Genomic DNA, 27,411 nt, shown 5'->3' on the forward strand with positions numbered 1-27,411 from the left:
AGTTAAAATTTGTGAATCAGTTTCATACCATTTTTTTTTTGGACTTAAGGTATTCTGTGAAGCATGTGGGGAAAACAGACCATATAGTTGTGCTGTCGCCTATAAATAAAACTATGCGTATTTATCCATAGCTAAAGGAAACCACACTGAAATAGGGATATGTAGCCTAATAGTTCGGCGCAGATCCCCATCACACAAAACTTGAGAGAAAGAGTGTTATAATTCCTGATAATTGGTGTTTTTCCTCTATGCCTGAATCTTTTTTTTTTTTTTTCAAAAAGACAAAACATATCAAGAGTGACGCGTCCGCGTCAGCTGGCAGAGCCGCGCACGGTTTTTGTGAACACGCAGCATATCAGAGAAGCGCTAATCATCAGCGATCTGCAGAGCGACGACCACATAAACATGTGATGGTAGCTCAGTTACTGCTACACCTGACGGGATTATATACACCGGAGGTCTCTGCTCCGTCTCTCTGATACGGTGCACTGCCAAGAGAAGAACATGGATACCGCGGATCAGGGTGCTCAGATAGAGCCGCTGCTGCCATCGGTAAACAGCACTGACGCCTTGGGACAAATATTTACTAATGTATATTAATATTTAAGGACTAGTGTCAAGCCTAATGGGTGTACTGCATAGAGTACTGCTAAAATGTAAAAGATGCTACTAAAAGAGGCAAAAAATGTATCTGGGAAGCAGATTCAAAACGTTTGGGTCTCAGGTGATTAAATAATTAAGTTAACTGTGGAGTTTTGAGCAGCTGTAGTTCACCTGCAGGGCTCTACTACAGAAAAGCTGCCACTCTGATCTAGAGGAATGGCAGTATGTCAGCTTGTAATATTTTATTTAATCCATCCTTTTAGTGAGCCTAAATGTGACTTTATCTTCAGAGGCATGATGTTAAAACTTCTGAATTGAAACAGACATCGGGAGACTTTCGCTGCTGCTTCTCTATATTTCAGTATGATGCTGTTTTACTGTGTGTGGAGCGATTTAGTGATGCTGTAACATGCTATAACATTTTGCAAATGGCAAATCACTGTTGTGACAGATGTGCTGCTATTAATGCATCAGAATTCTGACAGAAGAGACCTTTTATCGTCATATAATGTAAATATATTGCAACTTTCATTGTGTTTATGTAAAACTCAGCACACCTACAGGCTGCACTAATGTGTACAAAAGCAGCCAGCCCACACACACACACAGCCTCAAACATTCAAATTCTGCCTCAGCATGGTCATTTGGAGAAGTTATCCTCATAGAGGATGTTTACAGAGGGAGGAGGACCTGTGCTCATTGGTCACTTTTGATCGTTTTAGAGGAGATTTACTGTCATTAGCTGCTGGCTGTTATTATGAAAACAGATTTTTCCATTTAGCTGAATGCTGAGAGTTGCTTTCCTCTAATACAACTGTTAGAGCCAAATACATATTTGGCTTTGAAACATAATGTTGTAATCTGACCTTAAAAGTCACTGAGCAGTTAAGAATTGAACTGAGCGTTCAGGTCAATTCTTAATTGCTCAGCGACTTTTAAGAATTTAAGACGTGAGCTGAGCTTTCATAAACGTTCAAAGGTGAAAGTGGATTTGGTGGCGTATTACCACGAAACTCCCCAGCTGAACGTTATTTGCAACTTTGTGTCTTCTCAGGTCAGTTCTCCCTTTGGGTCCTCGGCTGGGCGGAGAAGTTTGGTGAGTTGTTCCCTGGATTTTTACTGTTTACATTAGTTAATGTGGAATCTGTTAGGGTGAACTTTGAAAATAAAATTTGTAATGAAGTATTTGATTACGCTTCGATCAATTTGTAAAGGTTGCAAATAACGGAAGACAGCAGGTTCACTGGTGGATCAGCAGAATACTCCAAGTAGGTCTGATGCAACACAATGACCTCGTGGTTTTACTTTATATAAATTTACACGAGTGAGAGGAGACACTACAGAAACCAAGCTTTACCTGCTGTGCAGCAGCGATGATGTCACAATTATATTCTCATGATGACAGAGTGGTGGCACTGTCGATAGATGCTCGATCACAAATTACAGTTGTTTGACACAGCAGAAGGGCATCGGCATTTATCAGGCATGGTGTGAAGCTGGGCAGCAGGAGCTCAGCCTCTAGACTGCCTTTCATTCAGCCTCAACTGATTATACAGCAGAGAACACAAAGGGAGAGCTCATGCAGTCTGAAACTGTACAGGCACCTTGGTTTTTCAACAATCAGGTAGGATGCAGGTCACGATGTTGGGAATGTATGTTTATGATGTGAACTGTTTCATTGATGGGAAGTTTCTTTCTGGTGAAAGACATACTCGAGTTACTGTTTGTTCAACAGATATAAAAAAGTGTTTGGTTAATGCAGAGTTTTTTTCAGTGTGGCCAGAATCAGTGCAAAGCCTGATTAAAAACCGACGAGTGTAACATTTTTTTCTTTTTTGCAGCTGGGAGATGGACACAGACATAGTCTGCCAAAATGAGGGTTCAGAGCTGTAAAACACCTCACGTAGCAGATCTGGTTAAAAAGTCATTTGGCGCTAATGTGTCCGCTCACAGGATGTTGAAGTTTGAGGCAGAAACATTTAAGGATTACAGTACATTTTGTGCCACATGAAAGCTTGTGTGGTTAATCATATCGCTGCCACTGATGGATTCAAGATTGCCACAGCCATCTGTAGGGATCACATCCAAGTATGTGCCACATCCTGTGATATCACTTCAGCTGTGTGGTGTGCCAGCAGCCTTTAACATGATTTTATTGGGTAGAAGCTGATCATTAGTCTTAAAAGTAACTGTCTTTGTCTATGCATATATGTGTGTGTGATGAGCTGGGATACTGAGAAGTAATCTGACTGCTGTACTTTCTCTAGCTTTTGGTTCTTATTCAGATCCTGCTTTGCTTTCTTCATTATTTTATAGCCACCTCTGTTCTTATCAGCTACAGTAAGTGCTTCAGGTGTAAAATGTAGTTATAGGAACCAGTCTGTTTACAACTGCAGTTGAAGTGATACAACATTATTAATAACAGTAATAATCTTTATTTATATAGCACTTTTTAAAACTTGGTTTGCAAGGTGTTTCACACAAAAAACAGGCGAAGCTCAATTAGCCACCTTTTAAAACTGCAGATTGCTGCATTGACACTTGAGCTTTGTTTACTGATTTGATCTTTTTCTCCTCTGAGCTCAGCTTCCTTAAAGGATATATCAGTCTTTCATGGTATTTATATTTATAGTTTACAGTTTATAGAAAAAAAAAAGTTTATAGGTTTATCGCAGTAGCTGCTTCAGTGTAAACTATTTAAGCTCTTCTTCACACATAAATTTCTTGGGACGAAAAACATATATTGCCATTTATTGTTAATGTGATGCACATTAGTAGTGTTTTATGGGCTAATGTGGCTGGCAGTTTAATCTGAGCCGGATGTTGAGCTGTGCATTTGTAGACAGATTAACAGCATCAGCCTTGTGGCTCGGCCAACCCATGTGGCACTGCAGCTGTGAACAGCAGTGCCCTTCATTATCGTAATGCTTTGACAGTCTACTGGTGGTCAAGACGGCTCATGGGAAAAGCTGGTATTAAGCAAGCTTTCAAGACAAAAATATCAACGGTGTTTTGATATATATATATATATATATATATATATATATATATATATATATATATATATATATATATATATATATATATATATATATATATATATATATACACACATATATATAGGAGATTCAAAGCATGTAAAGTGGTTTGAATCGTGTGGTCATTCCCAGTGACAGGACTGAGAAACACACCAACACAGCACAGTGCCCAGCTCTGATAAGTCAACATATTTAAATATCAGCTGTATTTATTCAAAATCACAGATTGCTCATATTGATGAATCGCTGTGAAATTGTAGTATCCCTCATTATTTTATGTATGCATTTATATTTTTGCTGGGGGTTTAATCATAAAATTTACTTAAGGGACTCCGTCTATTTTAAATGCAGATTTATATGTCCAGGTCCAGTGAATGAATAGCCTGCAAATAACCGTCTTTAAAACTGCACGTTGGTTCTGGTATTTATGTTACGTTACCTGTTCTGGTTGCAGTTTTTGAAATGAATGAGTATGACAAATGTAGCAAATGTTTACTCATGCTGAAAAAAAAAACTAATTGCCCCCCCCTCCCCCAGATTCTTTACAATACTTTACAGATTCATGCACATATTTTTGCATGCATGCAACAAATCTGCATAAAACACTAAAATAAATAAAATATTGTTTTTTTTTTACCTCCCCACCCACCATGAAGCTGGAGTGAGAGGACTTTGTGCTTTGTCGGGGCCTACAGCAAACTCTTCCTTTCTATAGCTTGTCCACACTGGTTGTGTACATTGTGCTGTTGTACTGCATTCATCAGATGAGCACGCATACTTTAGCTGTATTCACACAGTGACAGTGTGTTGGTGTTCTTAGTCAGAATTCATCTGTGTACTCTTTCAGAGCTTTGAATCGTTTTACAAATACAAATTCATAGAATCTTTTTTATACAAGAGATAAAACCCTGTATTTTTGTCTGTCATCAAATGACAAATAATAATTTCTGAAGGTTTTTCCGAGTCCCTTTCACCACCTCCTCACTTCCATTATCTTTCACAAGTATTACATAAGCTTTCACACCACAGACTGCTGGTTTTCTCTGAGATCCAAATCTAATCAACTAGATGTCCAGTACTTATAAATGATTATAAACCTGCAGTGTTATAGGACAGGAGGATATAGGAAATGCTCAGTTGTAAAGGGAACTTATTATGCTTTTCCTGTTTTCTTTCATATATATATACTGTTACTATGGTTTACACTCACATTAAAACATTTGAAATACCAATGCATGTGCAAATAATTTCATGTGAGCCAAAATCTTAGGCTTCAGACAGTTTTTGTCCACTCTCGACTCTGTATGATGTCAGTAAGAGATATTACTAATACGGTCATCTGAGGGACACAGCTGTGACTGAAAAATCCCCACCCACCTGCTGTTCAAACCTTTAGTTTGCAAGTGGCAGCCAATTATAAGAAAGCTGGATTAAAGGGAAAGGAAGGGGCTGGCGGGGCTTGTTTCAGGCAGAGGATGAACTGAGGGTCAACACTGAGTTATGCAACGCTACTCTAGTACTGTATAAGAATAAAAGTTGGAAATTGGCATAATTTCGTTTTTGAGCAGTCCTCCAGTATTCTGTGTGTAACTTCTTTATTTGGAGTATGTTATTGAAGTACTCAGTGTGTATTTAGTCAAAAAACTAACCTTGCTGCAATGAAAAAGGTATATGAAATAAAAAAGTGTAATTCATTTGGAAGGTGTGAAGTATTGTTAAAAGACACCAAGCAATGGATAAACTATGAACTGCAATGTGTTTAGTTTACATAAACAGCCAGTTAAGAAGAATACTTACTTGATCAAATTAAATCAAGCAGTAATTCTGCCTTTTAGCTCAATTCCCAAAGCAGAACAAGTCACTGTAAAGGAGGCACCTTGAACAGAAGTAAAACTTGAATTCTGGGTGGGTAAATTATTGTTTGCATTATGAAAAGCCCTCTGTTGATCATTCTCTTTCATTTCAAAGATAAAAAGTGCAGTTAGTTTCCATGGCAACTGCACAATTCAGTCGGACAATGTGTTTGTTCGTAATGCTCTACAAGTGAGCACCAAGTCAACAAACATTTTGCTCCATGCTGCGGTGAGTCATGGTGTATGCTGCAGGATGTTGCTCCAGCTGTGTTGCTGGTGTAATGCTGTGTGAGTGTGCTTTAGAATGGTGTTTATAATGTTTGTGTATTTGTGCGTGTATTTGTGTGTCTCACAGAGAAATGATGATGAAGCAGTGGTGGACAGAGAAGGAACGCGGTCCCAGCAGAGAACCAACTTTGAGCAAGAAGATCTTGAAGGTACGTGGACGGACACAATGTGCTGGGAATACTAAAAGTGTCAAAGAGCGAAAAGGCTGCTGCAGCTGAGGCCGCCTACTCTGTCCTCCCAACTGCTGCTTTCCTCTTGACAGCTTTTTTTTTTTTTTTTATACAGTTAAAAGATAAGAGCAGAGTGGGAGGCAGAAACTGTGGGTGAGCTGAGTTTGCATCAGAAATTTCATAATCGCCCAAAAACACCGACAGTCAAAACAAAGACAAAAAAATAAATGTGGGATCTCTGGGTATTTAAAGGCCAGGAGCAAGCCCCATCCGGCATCTGCAGGAGCAGGTGAACAAAATGCTGCAGTTTCAACTTCTGTGTGAAAATGAATTTCAAGTAGTAGACTGGAGCTTAAAAACGGAACTTTTGTTTTATACACTATTCCAGTGTATTTAGATTAGAAATTATGGTCATATTATCTGCAGATGATGTATGACATGACATGACATGACATGACATGTGTATTTTATCTTAAAACGGCCGGTAAATAATTAATATAAAATATAAAAAAAGATGATACTATTTCCTCAAAGATACAGTTCTATGAAACCAAAGTGGAATATGAAAGCAATCTAATCTGAAAACCAGTAGAGTATGTCCCTAATTAATACTGTAGAGTAGTTGAAAATAACAATGCTCATAACAATAGAATAACGTAATTAATTACTCGTGTTTTTCATATATATAAAGCATCTTGGAATAGCACTGTGTATGAAACCTTCTGTTGTTCTGCAGTGAACTGAGTGGGCTGACTTATGAGTACAAACACAGACTCAGTATCTCTCTCCCTTTCCATGATTGCTGTCTTATACAAACTCATACAATACTGTGCAATGTCTTGAGTGACCTCCTGTGTCTTTATATTTTGCTTCCAAGGATCCAGACGTTCTTGTAATTTTTAAAAGTGGTCTTGAGCAATAGTTTCCAGGCTTTATGAAGATCATTCAACGTTTTTCTTTGGACACTGGCTGCTTTTTCACTAATTTTCAGTCTGCTCCTTGTACCTGAACATTTTTAGAGGAACACTGACCTATGAGTCATTCGAACATAAAAAAGGCACCTAACGCAAGGGATAAACCAGTGTTCAGTGTTCCCAAAGAGCTATTACCTGAAAACTTGGCTTATCTAGGCATGGTGTGCAGTGTGTTCTTAAAAAATTGAGGAAACTGGACAAATGAAGGACAAAAGTGGCTGGTCTTAAATTCTATCTACAGCAGATGGAAAGAATTTGAAAGTCATTACCTTAAAGAATAGGTTAAAAAAACCAAAAAAAACCAGCAAAGCCCTGACACAAGACCCAAGAGATCCATCTGACCCTTCAGTTGATCCATCAACTGTTTGTTGACGTCTCATCAGAAATGGTCTCAGTGGCAGGGTGGCTGTTAAGAAGCCATTTGTAAGGAAGGGAAACAGGCTGAAGTATGCCAAAATCAGTGGCAATGGGTCTGATAAAGTGATGAATCCAAATTTGAAAGTTTTGCTTCAAATCATCAGTATGTATGGAGGTCACAAAAAAATGGTACATCTGTCATGGTTTGGGGCTGCGTTTCAGCCAGTGGTGTTGGGGAGCTTTTTAAAACATTAACAAGATCCCCAACTTTGAATGCAGAAAAGTACCATCAGATTTTTCTCCACCATGCAAAAACATCTGATTGGCAGACAATAGAACAAAAGGCAGCCAACATCCAAAGAAGAGCCTTGAATGTCCTTCAAGAAGCCTGGAGAATTATCCCTGAAGACTGCTTAAAGAAATTATAAGAAAGCTGCTGAAGAGAGTTCAGGCTGTGCTGAATAATAAAGGTGGTCACACCAAATATTGATTTTCAAGGTCATTAGAATTGTCCAATTCTGTTTTTGCTTTATATACTGTAATTCTATTTATATTTGCAGATGTTTCAATAAATCACTGCACCTATTTCCTATTTTCCAGGCAAAATATAAAGAAATAAGGAATGGGCCAATTATTTTGTATTGCACTGTACATGTACAGTACAGTCGATGGATTACTTTGAAATGTTGTTGTAAAACCTGAACCATGAAATAATTGCCAGGAAATTCAGAATTTTTTTTTTTCTGCCAAATTAAAAAAAAATTGAGATTCTCACTGTCTAGAATAGGAAAAGGAATAAAAACTCTATTAGAGTTTCTAACCATTATAAGTTAGTCACTGATAAGAAAATCGGCAACCTGGCAAATTAATCTACTTTGATATGCATTTCAATGATTATCACAAACATGTGACTGTATAATCCTTAACAGTGTAACTATAAGTTGTACATTTTTTTTTAATCTAAGAAGGGCTTATTATTACTTTAAAAATGCTGATTATATAATCCTGTCTACATTTGAAATCTGATTATATAATCTGCTACTACCCAACCTTGGTTGGCATTTTGCATTTAAAAGATAAAAAGAAAGCAGACATGAATCAGCAGCGAGGCATCACAATTTCACCATGGCTCGGGTATAAGTGAAGTCAAATGTTTCATTGTTAGATAATTACAACAATATATACAACACAAAGTCAGACTGAAAGTTATGATGCAAAAAAAACAAAAACAAAAATGAAATGATCTGATTTAGACATGTTTTACATGGACTACGACGTGGCTCTCTGGGGATCCCAAGAATAATTTCCTCTGAGAAGCATATATTATAGCAAAAGAATAATAAGAGCAAAATGTATTTCTTCTTAAAGCATTATTAGTTATGTCATGTCAAAGTCAAAATCAACCGAAATGTTTTCCCACTGACCCAAGGTGTGCAACTAAAATAAATATAATAAATAAAGTAAAATAAAAGAGAGAGAAGAAGAAGAAGAACATGAGATACATTTTTCAAAATAAATATTACGCAACACTATGGATACGAATACAAGATATATTAAAGCCTATATACAATTATTGGTACATACAAATATATGGTGTATAAAAAATGTGATATATAAATTAATTTATCAAAAGCCTATTTACATATTGCAAGTCTTTTTTGCAGTGCAAGTGAAGAATCATCAGTATGAAACTGAATGTGTGGATAGCGACAATGTAGTCTTCTGTTATTAAAAGAGAAAAATAGATTTTTATTATCATTTTTTTTTTCAAATTTACAATTGATTTTCATATTTTATAAAATTAAAATGTACACCTTTATTTAATAAAACTTGTAGCTTTTCCAAAGTATAAGCCACATTATTGCTTAAAAGCTTATTTATCACTCAGTTTTTAGTAAACACGAGTAAATTATTTGTGTTCTATTTATATGATGAAACCAGTCGGGGTCATTTTGATCCCAATGTAAAATAACTGAAATAAACACAAAACCAGCCACAGCCCAGAAATCTAATCTCTCTAGCATTCCTGGGTCTTCCCCGGGGCCTCCTCGCTTCCTCCTCCTTCTAGGGCCTGCCCAAAGCATCGCACCTAGGAGGTGCCCAGGAGGCATTCTGGTCAGATGCCCAAACCACCTCAACTGGCTCCTTTGGATGTGGATGCACAGCAGCTGGACCCTTCCAAATGATTGAACTCAAACATACTTCAGAGGAAGTATGTTCTGCTCGTGTCCACAGTCAAATTTTTTCAGTCACTATCCAGAGGCTATGATTACAGGTGAGGGTTGGAATGTAGATCAATCTATAAATTGACAGCTTTAGGTTCAACTGTCCCTTTATTACAGCAGACTGGTGCAGTGTCTACATTTCTGCAGATGCTGGACCAATCTGTCTGTCAATCTCCCACTCCACTCTCTCCTTACTCATGAACAAGACCCCTGAGATACTTAGAATCCTCCACATGGGGCAGCAACCTGTCCGTCACCTGGAGTTGGCACTCCACCCTTTTCCAGCTGAGAACCATGGCCTTAGACTTGAAGGCGCTAATTCTCATCCCATCTGCTTCACTCTGAGCTGCAAACTGGAGATCATCTCTAGATGAAGCCAACAGAACCACATCCTCTGCAAAAAGCAGAGCTGAGATTATGAAACTACTGATCCCTCCATCCTCCATACCTTGGCTTTGCCTGGAACTTTGGTTCATAAATATTGTGAACAGAATCGGTGACCACAAATCCAGGTCCAGCAGAATAGACAGCAATGATGTTACATTGATGTTATGGACAAAACTAACTGAAAAAAATTAGAACGATAAAATACCACTTATGAGATATAATAAAAAAATATATTCAATATTTAACTATTTTTAAACAAATTTAAGCACAGGTACATTCTGGTTCATGTATCATTCATGACTTAACTGCTTGGTGGGTTAGGTAATGTTTTTATGTACCAAGTATGACATTAGCACATTACATAATAGTTACACAGAAATTTGCAGGCGCCTGAAGAGATCATGATGAACTGGGCTGAAACGATGATTCATAATACAGCATATAAAGAAGGCTTTTCCATCAAAGTGTCACTGGATTATCATGGCTTTTTCTGCTCGCTGTGGATGGAAAAAAAAAAAACTATCTACTATCTGATGACCAAAACACTTTTTCCCCCAACAAAATCATCTGCATCTGTCATCTGTGTTTAATTCTTAAACACAAACATCACTAATACCACTTTTCCTCCAATGTAGTGTATGTGTTCTGGTGGTGCTGGGAAGTATAATCAAACCTTTTATTTTTTAATATTGTGGTGGTTTCAAGGTATATCATTATTAATAATATTATTTCTGCACAAGTGGACCTATATAGGTTAAAAATAGTAGCATAGGTTATCAATAACTTATTAATATGTCTGGAGAATATAGTATTTAAAACCACTTTTCATCATAAAAAATAAATAAATAAATAAAAATAATAGATAATCTACCTTAAACCTTAAAAGTCAACATGTGGCTTGTTGGTTTCCAGACTACAATTGCAAATTGCAGCCTTGAAACAAACTTCACTGTGACTTCTTTCAAACTCTGCTATTAGCCTATTAGCAATGAGAAGCATGGTATCTTTGCCTGTCTGTATGCAGAGAAGCTGCCTGAGCCCCACCTGCAGTGAAAGTCCAACACAGAAGCACAACAGCAGACACAGCTCCTCTTTTGATTACATCCCTGGGCTCCTGAAGATAATTGTGGATTATTATTGCCTTACATTATTTTCAAGCACTTTTTTCCCCCTACAATTCAAACATTAATCAGGACAAGTGGGCAGTTATTACAGGGCTTGTCCCAATTCACTCTATGGTACTCCTGTTAGCCAAAAGTATTATGCACTGAAACAAAATACTGCATGTTTTTTTCTGCTCACTCTGTTGCCATATATATATAATTGATACCGTGCATGAAATTACGGCTGGTAGGCTTCTGCTGTGGCAAAGCAAAGTGGTACCGGCATAGCGCCATGAAATTAAAATAAAAAACTACTGGCATTAGTAGCTATAGAAGGCACTACCACAAAAAAAATAAATAAATACAAAAAGTACAAATAGCTGGCAGATGCATCCCACAGATTTTGTCTGACATAATTATTTTGTCATAGAAATTACCTTAAGTATGGCTATGTTGAAATGTGGGCTGATTCTTAAAAGCACCATTGGAGAACTGGCTTGGTACCAGTGCAAGCATTGGCATCACCGAAGATCTATAAGAGGTATAAGAAACCCCTTCAGCATTTTTTATAGTGCTAATGAAATTATTTTAGGAATATAGGATATTTTTAAGGGTACAGCCTCAACCAGTGAAAATCATAGACTGTACATTAAAGATGGATGTAGCCCCTGTGACATCACCTATTGGTTTCTTGACTCCACATTTTGATGCATTAATGCAGGATTTTGGCTGCTGCCATGTTTACCTCAAAGTTAGCTAAAGCTTGGCAAGCCAGCTGGATCCATGAAATGTATGGGCACACTGCACAGATACAGATATCTGCTAATTAGTGTAAATAAAGGAACAATAAAATGCTAAAATTTCACTCATCAGAACTGAAGCGCATACAGTCATACAACAATCTATTATATTGTCTCATGATTCCATTAAAAGGCACCAACACCACAAACATGTTGGCAACATCTATTTTAGGAACTGATTTGCAGAGGTGAGTACCAGACAGACATGCCTGCCAAGACACCTTGAATCACCTGTATGGTGGGTGTCAAACCCACCATACAGGTGTTTCAAAGAGGGGAAACTACAAACCAAAACTGTTTTTTTGTACCAGACTGTAAACATGTTTTTTAATGCTGTCAAAGAGCCTCAGGTGGCCTTTGGCCTTTTTGACGCTTCATTTTTCAGGCCTGGAGGTTTCCTTTTGGTGATACCCTAGTGCTCAGTGTGGTGTGGCAGCAATAGAAATGATATGATTACATATTATCTGATGCACGCAGGCACGCACGCACGCAGGCACGCACACAAACAATTAGGCACAGTGTATTTGATTGTCTTCAGTCATGTTTGTCCACAGGGCACAGGACTCTCTACATTGGGGTACATGTCCCTTTGGGCAGTACCAGACACCGCAGCCATCGCAAACACCGCCACCATGGAAACAAATACAGCAGGAGGAGAAGCAAGGAACGAACCCACACCTTGGTGGAGGGTAGAGAGTCTCCAGTTTATGGTACTGGCCACAGACAATGACTTGCATGTTGTGAAGCACTGAAATAAAACAATTCATGCTTTTGATCATTACTTTTTAACAACCCTAAGATATTTGGTACAACCAATTTCAGTTTATACCAGTCTTTTGAATTCACTGCTTTCCTAGATACACCTTCCCAGAGAGTGCAGTTCTTGCTGGGGACAGAGGATGAAGATGAAGAGCACATTCCTCATGACCTCTTCACGGAGATGGATGAGATCTGTGTGAAGGAAGGAGAGGATTCAGATTGGAGGGAAAGTGCCAGGTACTGTCAACTTTCATGACATTACATAGCATGGACGCATGATCTACAAGGCTCTCACTGAAAGCGCTGATTGAGTGGGCCAGTCATGCCTACGATCCCACTTACACTGATAAGAGATGCGGCTACGTTCCTGGTGTTTTTATTTCCATTAAATGAAGTAATCACAATTTGCTGTTGTAATTTTTGGCACATTTTCAGTTCCTTTATTTCTGTAATGTATGTGGTGGTGTTAAGATGTAGACCTTTTCTTTATCTATCAAAAACTAATAGTTCTGTGTTCACATGGTAAATGTTATTTACAGTGATATACTCTGAAGAAAGGCAATAAAGAAGGAGAGTAAAAAAAAAAAAACTTTGAGAGTGCTATATGGCTTATATGTGAGCTGAGAGGGACCTGGAATGAATAAGTGTTGTTACTGCAGCTAGAACAGATGGCCTGCCAGTTTGTGGTCTTTTGGCCTCTCCTGACAGGAACTCAAATTCTTGTTGCAGGTGGCTGAAGTTTGAGGAGGATGTTGAGGATGGAGGAGAACGATGGAGTAAGCCCTACGTAGCCACGCTGTCTCTTCACAGCTTGTTTGAGCTGCGCTGCTGCATTATCAACAGCACTGTGCTGCTCGATATGAGGGCAAATACCATCGAAGAGATTGCAGGTAACTGCTGTAGTGCGGCTCATTAAGTTGCACCTTTTGATGACTTAAATCCTCTTTTTTAAGAAATTCATCTTTAAGGGAGACTTTTGCCTTTTATTATTATTTGTTGTATAATCACTGTGACTATTTGCACCTTGTTTAATATTCTATTTGTAATTTATAAATATGAGTTTAATAATCATTTGCAAATGATTTAAATCTGAAGCCTGAATGCAACAGCTTGCATTTGTCTATTTTAGACATGGTCTTAGACCACCAGGACTTATACTCACCACTGGGAGATGAGCTCAGAAAGAAAGTGCGTGAAACACTACTGAAGCAGCACCATCACCAGAACCAGAAGAAGCTGGCCAATCGTCTGCCACTTGTGCGCTCCATTGCTGACATCGGCCGAAAAACATCGGAGCTTCACCTGGATAAGAATGGTGAGAAAACCTGAGAGCTGTGAGTCTGCCTCCCATATAATTATATTCTAAAAAGAAAGAATCACTCTTTGGTTAAACTGGTCACAACATGTTGCCATGTACCAACTGTTGGAAGTGTTCTAGTGTGTATAATTTGTGAATGTGCAATATGTGTATGTGTCTTTAATACATATGGTCTTAACTTGTGCATATTTCCATCTTTTACTCATTCCTCATTCTGTCCACAATCTGCCCACCCACCTGCCACAGCCCCACTCAAGTGAACAGGTGCTGGTTTATACACTATGCCCTTGCCCCTTCACTAGCTTTTACTCAAAAAACACATTGCTGAGAGGCTTCTCATGATTTATGTTGGCAACTCTTGTGACTGGCAACTCAAAATAGATCATTTTTGTAAGATAGAATCAGTTAAGTTAAAAAAAGATTTAAAAGAAAATGTTAAATAGTCCTGTTGCTACTGGCCTTCATGGTGCAAAAACTGGTTGATTGAATTTTGGGTTGAATTTAGTAACTGGAAGCTCTATTTTCCAATATCGTTGCCAACTGCATTTTATAAGGTTTGCCAGAATTCCATAAAACAAAATTAGTTGTAGAAAACACCAAAGTGTGTGTTAAAAGATTTTCTCATATTCTTGGTGCTGTTTAATTTTAAGCAACAAGCTGAGATAAACAATCATGCATTGTGAGCATATTAGATGCTATAATTAGTGATCATTTTTGACCTGCTGTTTAATGAATACAGAAATTAGGCCAAACCTGTCAGGCAGCTTGGCAGTTATCATATTGATAAGTCTGGATTTTTTTAAAAACAGTAACACTGCTGAAATTAATTTTTATCAATAATTGCACCAGAAAGCAGTACTCCCTCATTGCTGTGTGATCATCCTCATTCACCTTTAGTGAATGATCAGCTGCTGAATGCATGTGACTACAAATCATCATGAAACTAGTTACAAAGCAATTCATAAATTGATATCTAAGTGAACAATAAAACAGAAGGGGTGCCTGGGTGGCTTAGTGGTGAAGCCGGCGACCACATACACATGCCGCGTTGTGGGGTCCATTAAATGAGGGTCGCATCCCGGCCCGTCGCCAATTTGCCCGTGTGTCTTTCCCTGATTTCCTGTCTCTCTCCACTGTCACAAAAAGCTGCTGTGGCCAAAAATGCAGAAGTGATGCAGTTTTTAACAACTTATTGAATAAGTAATGTTTATATGCATTTATAATTCCTTTGTCATTATAGATTAAAATGTCAATTAATTAGATATTTCATAATTTTGTAAATTTATTTCTGGATTCATGGCCACTTCATTAGGTATAATCTGTTCAGTTGCTTATTAATGTAGCCAGTTACAGGGCAGCAACTCAGTGCATCAAGACAACCTGCTGATGTTCAAAAGAGGCATCAGAATAGGGAAAAAGGTTATTTAAGTGATTTTGAATGTGGCATATTTGTTGGTGTCAGATAGGCTGGGTTGAGTATTTCAGAAACTGCTGTTCTGCTAGGATTTTCCTGTATAACCATCTCTGTAGCTCACAGAGAATGGTCTGAAAAATAGAAAATATCCAGTGAGTGGCAGTACTCTTCAAGCTGCTTTGAGCTGATATGAAGGTGACAGTAAGTCAAATAAACACTAGGTATGCAGAAGACCATCTGCATACCTAGTGTCAACCCATGAAGCAGATGGGCTGTAGCAGCTGATGACCACACCTGGTGGACAAAGCTCAAACCATCTCTAACTCATTTCTTGAGCATGACAATGAGTTCACTGTACTAAAATGGTCTCCAGAGCCACCAGACCTCAATCCAGTACCTTTGGGATGTGGATGTGCAGCCAACAAATCTGTAGTAACTGTGTGATGCTATAATGTGAATATGGACCAAAATCTCTGAAGATGTTTCCAGAAACTGCTGACTCTATGTAACAAAGAATTAAGGCAGTTCTGAAGGAAAAAGCGGTTGCCAACCTCGTACTAGCAAGGTGTACCTGTTCATTTATATTATTATTGTTTATGTTGGAAAGTATTTTTTGTTGATCTGATATCTGGTGTGGCTTGTTCAGGTCAGATGACTGCCTCCCAGTCTCATTTAGCAGCTCAAGATGGCAAAGTGGACATCAGTAGAGAGAACAGTTCTGTGGACTTCAGCAAGGTATGGTATACAATTTGTGCAGCTGCAGTCATAGTGTGTTGCAAAAACCTAGAGTAGAAAAAACTACACTTGACTAGATTTGGTGTAAAACATTGTACCTTTTGTCTTGTTGCCTGTACTGTATTATGAGGGGATCTGGAAATTAATCTTACATGAAAAAAATGGTAATCATCTGAAATATGATAGATTTCCATATGTACACTATTCAACAGATAAAATAATATAATACATGCATTGGTCGGTCTTTTGTCCTCGATGCTCGGGGCCTCTACCAGAGGCCTGGGAGCTTGAGGGTCCTGCGCAGTATCTTAGCTGTTCCCAGGACTGCGCTCTTCTGGACAGAGATCTCGGATGGAATCTGCTGGAGCCATTCTCCCAGTCTGGGGGTCACTGCCCCAAGTTACCACAGGTACCACTGTTACCTTCACCTTCCACATCCTTTCCAGCTCCTCTCTGAGCCCTTCGTATTTATCGAGCATCTCGTCTTCTTTCTTCTTGATGTTGCAGTCACTTGGTATTGCAACATCTGTCACTACAGCTTTCTTCCTTTGTTTGTCCACCACTACTATGTCTGGTTGGTTCGCCATCACAAGTTTGTCTGTCTGTATCTGGAAGTCCAACAGGATCTAAGCTCTGTTATTCTTGACCACCCTTGGGGGAGTATCCCATTTTGACCTCGGGACTTCCAGGTCATATTCGACACAGATGTTCCTATATATTATGCCGGCACCTTGATTATGGCATTCCATGTATGACCTGCCTACTAGCATCTTGCACCCTGCTGTTATGTGTTGGATTGTCTCAGGGGCATCTCTGTCAGTCCAGCTTTGTCCAGCCATTGGTAGGATTTTTCTATATCAGCCACTTCTTCTATCTGCCGGATAATGGTTCTAACACTCACTCTCTGGAGGTACTTAGCAGTTGCAGCTTTCCTAGAGGCCTCTTTATGGTTCCCATTTTTATGTGGGATTCCAAGGTGCTTGTACCTGTCTTCAGTGTCTACAATGTTACTTTCTGGTGTAATCCACTCAATCCTGACTACCTTTCCTCTCTTTGTTACCATCTGACTACACTTCTCCAGTCCGAATGACATTCCAGTGTCATTGCTGTAGATCCAAGTATTGTGGATCAGTGAACCGATATCTTGGTTCACTCCTGGCATACAGCTTGATGTCATCCATGTAGAGAAGGTGGCTGATGTTTACTCCATTCCATAGTCTGTATCCATAGCCAGTCTTGTTCATGATCTGGCTGAGGAGGTTCAGGCCTATGCAGAACGACAGTGGGGAGAGAGCATCTCCTTGGTAAATTTTGCACTTGATGGTGACGTGTGCAATTGGCTTGAAGTTGGCCTCTTGCGTTGTTCGCATTCCCACTGAATTCCTGATGAAGGCTTTTAGGGTCCTGTTGATCTTGTATAGTTCTAGGCATTCCAGGATCCATGTGTGCGGCATCAATTCATATGCTTTCTTGTAATCAATCCAGGGGGTGTACAAGTTGGTCAGTCTAGTCTTATAGTTTCAAGTGACTACTCTATCTACCAGTAGCTGGTGTTTTTCTGGCCTTCAGTCAGCCATTCTGGCTGTGTCTTATCCTCTAGCAGCTGGTTCATTTGTGCTGCCAGGCACTCATGGAGTGCAGTTTGGTTTTTCAGCCAGTAGTTGTGAATCATGTCGGGGTCTGGTGCTGTCCAGCTCTTCATATTTGAGACTCTTTCTTGGATGTCTTCCACTGTGATGGTTACTGGAGCCTGTTCAGGGAGGTTGCTGTGATCTGCTCTTAGATCACTAGCCACTGAGCATTGGTGTTGTGTTGCATCCTTGTCCCATATGCTCTTCCAGTATAATTCTGTCTCCAGCCTTGGTGGAGGTGCTGTTCTCATATTGTTCCCCTGCCAGTGAGAGTACACCTTGGATGGTTCATAAACATCTGGTTTATTCTCCTGGCTTCTATCTATCTGGTATACTTCTTCAGGCAGTTAACCAAGGCTGTGTCTTTGCTTGGCAGTTTCTAAGGCCTCAGGTATGGACAGCTTGTTGTATTTCTTAGGCACCCCTTTCTTCACCTTTCTGCAGCTCTGATAGCTGGCTAACTTTCCTCCATGCTGCCTTGCTCTTAGCCTCTAGTCATCTTTTCCATGGAGGCTACTGCTCCTTGTGGCTGTTCATCTTATAGCCAAGCATATCAATGCTCGCTGTTGCTGTGGTATGGAGCAACTGATTGGTTTCAGTGATGGTTGAAGTAGGGATTGTCCATGGTGCTGCATTTGCATCTTCTAGTAGACTTTCAGAGGGTACTTCACATAGTCTTGGTAATTGGCCTAGGGGTGGGGTGGGGTCCAGGTATCCAGCCTAGCCATGATCTTATCTTTCAGGTCAGTTGCTCTGGTTTTCAATGTACCAGTTGTTATTTGGGCATGGTACCCAATCTTGGAGTGCGGGGATGATGATCTCTCCAACCTGACCTGTTGTCCTGGCTCCCCCTTGCCGTAGCATTTGTGTTGTTCCTCATCAATCTCTAGTTCTGATAGCAGTTGCTTCTTGCGGATGTTGGATCTCTGAGTTACTAGTTATTTCGATGTCAGTCTGGATGTTGGGTGTTGAAGAGTCCATAGGTCCCACATCCTCATACTGTATATGCATTTAATACTTCATAATTTGCCGATAACAGTAACAAAATACTGGAAGTTCAGTGTGAACATAAGAATAGATATAACATATGAAAAAAGTATGCCATACCAGACTATGAACCGACTATTATTTTATTGTGTGTCATTGTTGGTATTTTAGTGGAGAGGTCATCTAGTAAGGGATTAGGATTATAAACCCTGTTAAGGATCAAAAAAGACAGTCACCACAGATAATAACCACAACCACACACAGCACTGACAAAAATAAAATCCTCATTGAAACCGTTTGCATAATGTATATGAGTTCAGCCTGTTGTCTAGGTCAGTGTCTGAATTGTTTCATGTGCTTTGTACTGTGCACTGGGACAGTTATAAAATGTGCAGCGCTTTTATAACTATTGAGATAAATAAAATTGTTAACAGTAGCATTTTTCTTATATAATCCATATCCATTTTCCAGCTACAGCTTCAAATTTATTTCACACACAAAGAATAATTAGTTTCCAGTCTAAAACTTTAAAAAGTAGCAATATTACACTGTTTATGAAAGTCATGACCCATATAGGAATTCTCTTAGATGAGTCTAGCTGCACTAAAGTCATGAACTCTTTGAAGGAACAAACAACACTCCTGTCATCTCTACATAATTATCACGGAAAAATCACGACCTTTCCAATTTTTTATGTACTATCCAATTCCGTTTTAAAGACCAGTCAAAAGTTTGGATATGTGTCCAAACTTTTGACTGGTACTGTATATAGCAGCTACTAAAGCACTCCGGTACCTGAATGGTTGCAGCACATGCGACCTGCAGTAACTGTCCCTGTTTTGCATATTAAAATCTTTTGCCTCACCCCACATTTCCTGTTTGTATCACCACTAGCAACTGCCCAGTAATATAGAAACCCCCCCCCTAAAACAAAACTACCTACAACAAAGGATAAAGCGACTAAAAGAGGATTATTTTTACAGTCAGGAGCAGGTTTTATATGCTATTAGGCATCTTATTTCCTTGGAAATGAAAAATAACCTAGCTTTATGAGTTATTATGCAACAGATCAAAGTAATATTTGTTTTTTAAACAGTGTTTTGTAATATTTCACTTGCTCATCTGCAACTAATTTGACTGTTATGACCTGTGACACACAAAACCTGGGCAACTTGACTGTATTTAGACTGGATGACATTTAAATTCTTACATGTGGGGCTCATTATGAAGGTAAACTATAATAAAAATAATTACTTAAATGCAGAAATGCTACATGGTCCCACTATTTTCAAACCATTCTTATAGTCAGACCTGTTTAGATGTTGAGCTAACCATGCATGATATTTTAAGCACTGTACTTTGTGCCCTCTTTCAGATAGACATTCATTTCATGAAGAAGATCCCACCAGGAGCCGAGGCCTGTAATGTGTTAGTGGGCGAGCTGGAATTCCTGAACAAGCCAGTGGTGGCGTTTGTCCGCCTTTCCCCGGCAGTTCTGCTTAGTGGGTTGGCTGAAGTCCCAATTGCCACAAGGTTACCACAGGCTCATTTACCTACACCAGTTCAACATCACAGAAAGAAACTGGCTACATTTGATTTGACAGTGAATTAAAATTGCTTTGTTTTTGCCTCTAGGTTTTTATTTATTCTCCTAGGACCCATGGGTAGAGGGTCTCAGTATCATGAGATTGGGAGATCTATTGCGACACTCATGACAGATGAGGTAAGAATTCTCCAAGAGAGACATATTACCAAGTTATCATCCTGAAAGTTTATTTATTCATTACTGTTTTGAAGAAGTGGGTAGATTGGTGTAAATGTCAACCAGATGTCATATTCAGAGTTTCTGCAGGCACTTTGCATAAATTCACAGCCCAGCAGAACTCAACAAATTTCAAAAAGTGATGGAACATTTCTCAGCGTGAAGTACAGCTCAGCTTTAATGACATGCTCTTGGTGATTACTCAGCCCCTGTGACCTCCTTTTTGTCTGGATTTTATGCTGTCATCCGTTATAACTGTGGAAGAGAAAATCTGAACTTAATTATAAGCGCACTGGAAAAAAAAGCATCGATAAGTCAGTCAAATTTAATTTATGCAGCCCCTTTCATGCAGGTTATAAGGTAGATTATAAGGCAGAGCTAAATGCAATAAAACAAAATAAATACCATACAATGATAAGCAATTTGAAAAGAAAAAGAAACAAAATTAAAAGCTATATAAAAATAAATAAAATAACACACAGAATAAATGCACTTAATTGTGTCTATTTGGAGTTTGTATAGTGTGAGCTTCACAGCTTTATATGAGCTTAAGGTAATCCAAAGGTGAGGTTGATGTAAACTGTCCCTAAGCATGAGTGATGACTTTTCATCACACAGCGCAGCACGCACACTGCACCACACAAAAATGGAGTACATAAACTTTCTGTTTGCAGGTTTTCCATGATGTTGCCTATAAAGCTAAAGACCGGAATGATATAATTGCTGGTATCGATGAATTCCTTGACCAAGTGACAGTCCTGCCTCCTGGAGAATGGGACCCATCCATACGGATAGAGCCACCAAAAAATGTACCTTCTCAGGTTGGTATGAGTTTTACCCATTGGTTGCTGCTTTGAGATAGCTACATAAAATTATTAGGGCTGAAAAACACATTTAAGCTCTGTGAAAAACTGCAAGGAAACCAATTTTACACTCACCATAAGCTACACAATATAAAGCCAAAAGCTTATTATTGTTTGTTTTTTCCCAGAATGTTTTTTTTTCTAAAATCATCTATGAGTATCAGTATCATGGGATTTTTCAATGCTTCAATAGAAACCTTTACATTTTTTAAAATCAGTTTTCTAAATTTTGGGTCAATTTGAAGTCAAAACAAGTTACAGCATGTGATGGATCTCCTTTTTATCTACATCTTGACACCAGGCTCATCATCTAGCCATGAAGGAATCATGAGAAGAATATGAGGTTTCAGGTGGGAGAACATGAAGCCAAATGATTTTTCACTGAATGACCCATCTGGCAGTATGGTTCTGTTGTGGAACCTCGTCACCCTTACAGGGAAAACAATAGCAAGACTCCAGCACAGAAAGAGAGCAGGGTTCAGTGACAACAGATATGATATTGATTAAGTCAGACAGAACATGAAGGGCTTGCAGACGCACAGCCACTGTGAGCAGGTTAAAGCAGCTTACATAGTGCACCCTACATGAGCTTTACCATTTGGATGTATAGAAGCGTATCAGATGAGCCATCAGCTGACATGTGCTGGAATTGCAACTGAGCTTGACTTTTGACCTGCTTAAACTAATGCTATGCATCATTTGTGCCTTGTTTGCTAAACAGGAAAAAAGGAAGAAAAGCAACATTTTACCAAATGGATTAGTAGAGGGAGATGAAGAAGAAGAGCATGGCGGCCATGGCGGTCCAGAACTGCAGCGTACCGGAAGGTGAATCACACAGGAAATGACAAACACAGAGTTTTAGGTTAAAGTGAACTGTGATCACCAGTAAATGAAGATGTCCTGCAGGGATACAGCAAGACGTGAAGTTGGATTATTTCTGCTTCTACCAAATGTAGTGCTATTCGGCTGTTCCTGGAGAAACTTGGTCTGCAGTTGCAGTGATGAAGTGGTTTCCATAGAAACATTCTATCTCCAGATCTCAGTTTGTGCAGAGAGACTTTTTCCATCATGGGGACCTATCACTATAGTTGAGCACTGGGAAGGAGGCAGAGAAAGGAAAGCAAGTTAGGGGGCAAAAAAAATCCTAGCTCATTTAAGGGAATAAAAGTGTCAAAATGAAAACCTCAGAATATTGACACTGATATTTATTTATTTCTTTATTTTCCCAGGTGGTTTGGTGGTCTCATTTTAGACATCAAGCGCAAGGCCCCTCACTACCTGTCCGACTACACTGATGCTTTTAGTTTGCAGTGTGTCGCCTCTTTCCTATTCCTCTACTGTGCCTGCATGTCCCCTGTCATCACCTTTGGAGGACTACTGGGCGAGGCAACAGAAGGACGCGTAGTAAATCACCTGCCTTTACCTCTAAATGTTCACACTGTTCTGCCAAGACTAGCTTTACACCATAGCAAAATACACCTCTCTAGTTCAATATGATGAAACCTTTTCAGGATATATATCCATTAGTAATTTCTTTGTCCTTTCCCATCCCCCAGAGTGCAATTGAGTCACTATTTGGAGCCTCACTGACTGGAATTGCCTATTCCCTGTTTGCTGGGCAGCCACTTACCATTCTGGGAAGCACTGGGCCTGTGCTTGTTTTTGAAAAGATATTGTTCAAATTCTGCAAGTATGTTTTTCCTTGACAAATGACAGATTTTCTTTTGTTACATTGTTTGATGTGAAAATGAATATACTAGCTATAATTTGATCTTGTGGACCAAAACCATTGTTTTAGTTTAATATCAATTTTCCTCCAATTCACAATATTTCAGCGAGTACAATTTTTTTTCCCTCCTTGTTAATCTCCACATAGGGAGTATGGCTTGTCCTATCTCTCACTGAGGACCTGTATTGGTCTGTGGACAGCCTTCCTCTGTATTCTGCTGGTGGCCACAGACGCCAGTTCCCTCGTTTGTTACATCACGCGTTTTACAGAGGAAGCCTTTGCCTCACTCATCTGCATCATTTTCATCTACGAGGCCTTGGAGAAACTTTTCCACCTGGGAAAACACTATCCCTTTAACAAGAACAACAACCTGGACAAACTCACCTTGTACTCGTAAGTGGACATTGATTCTCAAAGCGTGGGCTGTTTGAACATTTCACGGCCATACAGTAAATCCATAATGAGGGATTATTAAGTTACCCAGATGCTCATGTTCTATCACAGATGTTCATGCGTTGAGCCTTCTGACCCCACCAATGGCACCCTGAAGTATTGGGAGACGAACAACATCACTGCCTCAGAAATCTATTGGGAAGCACTGGAGGTCCAGGTACTACAGTCTCACTGAAAAGTATTAAAACCAATAATGAAAAAAATAAAATTAAATAAAAAATAAAACTTGAACAGATCTGTCAGTCATGTTGGTTTTATATGCATAAGACAGATTAAAACACAGATTTCCACGGGGACAAGTTTGAAAAGCATTTATTTAGGTTTTCCACCTTAAAGTGGCACGCTCTTCCAGATGGAGGAAGCTAAATAGAAGAGATTAAGGGCATGTGTGCTGGATTATATTGGATTACTCAAACTGCACTGCAAATCACTATAAAAGCACATTTTTTCAAAGTTTTTGGTGGACATGGGAGCTCATAAACCCTGTCTGTGGAGTCTTTTGTTGCCAGAATGATTAATTCTGCCCTGTTCTCCCATGCAGGACTGTGTTAAAAATCGTGGGGAGTTTGTGGGCAGCGCCTGTGGACCGTATGGACCCTACGTGCCTGACGTTCTCTTCTGGTGTGTCATTCTCTTCTTTTCCACAGTCTTCATGTCAGCTTTCCTCAAAGAGTTCAAGTTCAGCAACTACTTTCCCACTAAGGTACTGTCCACGATGTGTTATCAGTTACAATAGTGTACCATCATTAACTTATCACTAACTTATCATGTCTTTAGTCGTGTAGCACAATGCAGTGGCACACTCTAGTGGTCATACATAAGTATAGCATGATGACAAGGGCAAAACTGAAAGGTTGTGAATTATGTATTCTATTAAGCAGAAAAAGTGAAACCAATAAATGTATGTTTGAAGTCATTTTTACACCCCCCCCCTTTTTTTTTTAGGTCAGGTCTGTTATCAGCGACTTTGCTGTTTTCATCACTATCCTAACCATGGTCTTGGTTGACTATGCCTTAGGGATCCCCTCTCCAAAGCTGAAAGTTCCCAGTGTGTTTAAGGTGAGTCAAAGCACAAAAATAAATTGTCCAGTTTGGCTGATTCTACCTTCTGTGTTAAAGAGTAAATACACAGAAGTCTATCTCAAAACAGAACATATATCCATACACAACCCCAATCCCAAAAAATTTGGGACTCTCTGTAAAATGTAAATAAAAACAGAAAATTTGGGATGGGGACAACAAAAGGCTGGAAAAGTAAGTGGTAGTAAAAATAAACAGCTGGAGGAACATTTGGCAACTAATTAGGTTAACTTGCACTATATAGTCAATAACATGACTGGGTGTAAAAAGAGCATCTTAGAGAGGCACAGAAGTAAAGATGTACAGAACTTCAGCAAATCTGCAAAAAACTGTAAATTGTAAATTTACAGAACAAAATAATGTTCCTCAACATAAACTTGTGAAGACTTTCATCTACAGTACATAATATCATCAACAGATTCTGGGAATCTGGACGAATCCCTGGGCACAGCTGACAAAGTTAAAAATCAGTATTGGAGTTTCAGGCCCTCAGGCAGCACTGCATTAAACACAGGCATGATTCTTTCATGGAAATCGCCACATGAGCTCATGAGAACTCACCAGAAATCATTGTCTGTGAACACAGTTTGTTATGACATCCACAAATGCAGGGTAAAGCTCTATCATACAATGTGAACATGATTAAGAAATGCTGCTGTTTTCTCTGGATCTAAGCTTATTTAAAATGGACTGAGGGAAAGAAGAAAACTGTTCTGTGCTCGGATGAATAGAAATTTTAAATTCTATCTGGAATAAATGGACCCTGCAGGAGAGAAAGAAGAGAGAAACCACCTGTCTGTGAAAAGAAACCATCAATGCTAAAAGGTATATGCAGGTTTTGCTCCCATATAGAAGACTTTATTTTTCCAGGAAAAAGAAGTCTTCTGTATGCTGAAGTCTCAGTAAGACTTTAGCATACAGAAGACTTTCGCATTATCTCAGCAAGACAATGCTAAAGTGCATACTGTATATGTGCATTAGTGCATATGGCATGGGTTACTTGAATGCTGTGAGGGCATGATTAATACCTATATGAAATCTACGGGTTTTGGAGGAAAGTATGCCACCATTCAGACTGAGCCTTTGTCAGGGGAAGTCCTTGCTTTTTTTTTTTTCAATGAGACAATGCCAACCAACAGTTTATTACAAAAGCATGGCTACACTGGATTCTGTGTTAATATGTCTCTTTGATAATTAGTGGGCACATAATGAAAAGGACCATATAACAAAGAAGGCCATATATTACTGAGCTGTTGAAATCCTACATCAAGTGAGAAAGCAATGGAAAACATTCCCAAACTTTCTATAGCAATTATTTTCCTCAAATGCTGATAGAGTCAAACACAAAATTAGGATAAAATGGCAAAAATGGTCAGTTGTAATTTTGAGTTGTTGTCTTGTACTATCTTCAAATAACACCTTCCTTCCTTCCTTCATCCATCCATCCATCGATCCATCCCTCCATCCATCCATCCAACAATCCATCCATTTTTCAAGAGATGTTCTTTGAGATTAATCTTAAACTTTGTATAATGAGGGTAAATAAATGACATGTGAATGCTATTATAAGATAATCATCTAACCAAAAGCAGTATTTTCTTATCAGCCAACCAGAGATGATAGAGGTTGGTTCATCAACCCGCTGGGGCCTAACCCCTGGTGGACAGCAGTCATAACAGTGGTCCCAGCTATGCTTTGTACCATCCTCATTTTCATGGATCAGCAGATCACAGCTGTCATAATCAACAGAAAGGAACACAAACTCAAGGTACTTTCCTGCTTTGGCTGCACACAGCAGATCACTTGAATGGTATCTTGCTGAACTGCATCAAAACTGCTTAACTTCAACTTTATTAACTGGTATCTCCCCTCTCTAGAAAGGCTGTGGATACCATCTAGATCTATTCATGGTTGGGATAATGCTAGGTGTTTGCTCTTTGATGGGGTTGCCATGGTTTGTAGCAGCCACCGTCCTCTCTATCACCCATGTCAACAGCCTCAAACTTGAATCAGAGTGCTCAGCTCCGGGGGAGCAGCCCAAGTTTCTTGGTATCAGAGAGCAGCGATTTACTGGGCTCATGATCTTTATCCTCATGGGCTGCTCGGTCTTCATGACATCGGTGCTCAAGGTGAGGCACTCATTTTAAGTCATTTTGGTATTTGTCTGTTTTCAGTAGTATTAAATGGGACTTGAAATACCCCTCAGTAACTGTATATAATATGTTTTTCTATTGTTATTCTTCAGTTCATACCTATGCCTGTGTTGTATGGAGTATTCCTTTATATGGGAGCATCTTCTCTCAGAGGCATTCAGGTAAAATTTATTGCAATTTCACAGTAATATGTAATTTATTTGGTAAAAGTATGCATTTCTATGTGTGAAAACCTGATTATAAATTCTAATAATATTTCTTTAACTTTAGCTAATTATTTTTGTACATACTTAAACTGTAAGCGTTATCTACATGTTGGAAAGTTGGTAGGTTATGTGTTATTTTTCCTATAGGATAATTTGTGTAGGCTTTACATTCTTGCTAGCCGTCATAGGGGATCGCCTCCATATTGTCTCGTTGCCCAGATAAGACGAGTTAATTGGTCTCTAGTGTGTTCCCATCACTTAAAGATGGGAACACACTAAAATAGTGTTTTATTTTCACTATTTTTAACAGTTGCCTTTTTAAAACTCATTTCAGTGGTTTGCTTTATTGTTGCTACACAACAACTTTTACCTTGTTTAGTGTTAGACTTTCTGCACCAGCTTGTCAGGAGTCTAGTCTGTTTGCCTTTTGATGCTTAAGAGGCAGTGTATTTTAGGTTTATATAAGCTTAGTTGTGTGACCTCAAAAAAAAAGAAAAAAAAAAAAGGGGGGGGGGGCTGTTCT

The 27,411-nt window shown here is 39.0% G+C and overlaps 1 protein-coding gene across 1 annotated transcript in view; it reads left to right on the forward strand.

Moving 5' to 3' along the window:
- Positions 1–504: 504 nt before the first annotated feature.
- slc4a10b (solute carrier family 4 member 10b) overlaps positions 505–27,411 on the forward strand; it is a 30,726-nt gene continuing 3,819 nt past the window's right edge. The window contains exons 1-21 of the mRNA XM_030757637.1: positions 505–552; positions 1,658–1,699; positions 5,850–5,931; positions 12,353–12,508; positions 12,656–12,794; positions 13,287–13,447; positions 13,687–13,872; positions 15,936–16,024; positions 20,018–20,175; positions 20,278–20,365; positions 21,079–21,225; positions 21,989–22,092; positions 22,497–22,671; positions 22,824–22,957; positions 23,144–23,389; positions 23,501–23,606; positions 23,991–24,152; positions 24,395–24,508; positions 26,136–26,297; positions 26,407–26,658; positions 26,775–26,843. Of these exons, the coding sequence (XP_030613497.1) occupies positions 505–552; positions 1,658–1,699; positions 5,850–5,931; positions 12,353–12,508; positions 12,656–12,794; positions 13,287–13,447; positions 13,687–13,872; positions 15,936–16,024; positions 20,018–20,175; positions 20,278–20,365; positions 21,079–21,225; positions 21,989–22,092; positions 22,497–22,671; positions 22,824–22,957; positions 23,144–23,389; positions 23,501–23,606; positions 23,991–24,152; positions 24,395–24,508; positions 26,136–26,297; positions 26,407–26,658; positions 26,775–26,843 (2,820 nt within the window). The remainder of the gene's footprint in view (positions 553–1,657; positions 1,700–5,849; positions 5,932–12,352; positions 12,509–12,655; positions 12,795–13,286; positions 13,448–13,686; positions 13,873–15,935; positions 16,025–20,017; positions 20,176–20,277; positions 20,366–21,078; positions 21,226–21,988; positions 22,093–22,496; positions 22,672–22,823; positions 22,958–23,143; positions 23,390–23,500; positions 23,607–23,990; positions 24,153–24,394; positions 24,509–26,135; positions 26,298–26,406; positions 26,659–26,774; positions 26,844–27,411) is intronic.

This window comes from Archocentrus centrarchus, chromosome 21 (assembly GCF_007364275.1).
Source record: "Archocentrus centrarchus isolate MPI-CPG fArcCen1 chromosome 21, fArcCen1, whole genome shotgun sequence".
NCBI classification, from domain to species: domain Eukaryota; kingdom Metazoa; phylum Chordata; class Actinopteri; order Cichliformes; family Cichlidae; genus Archocentrus; species Archocentrus centrarchus.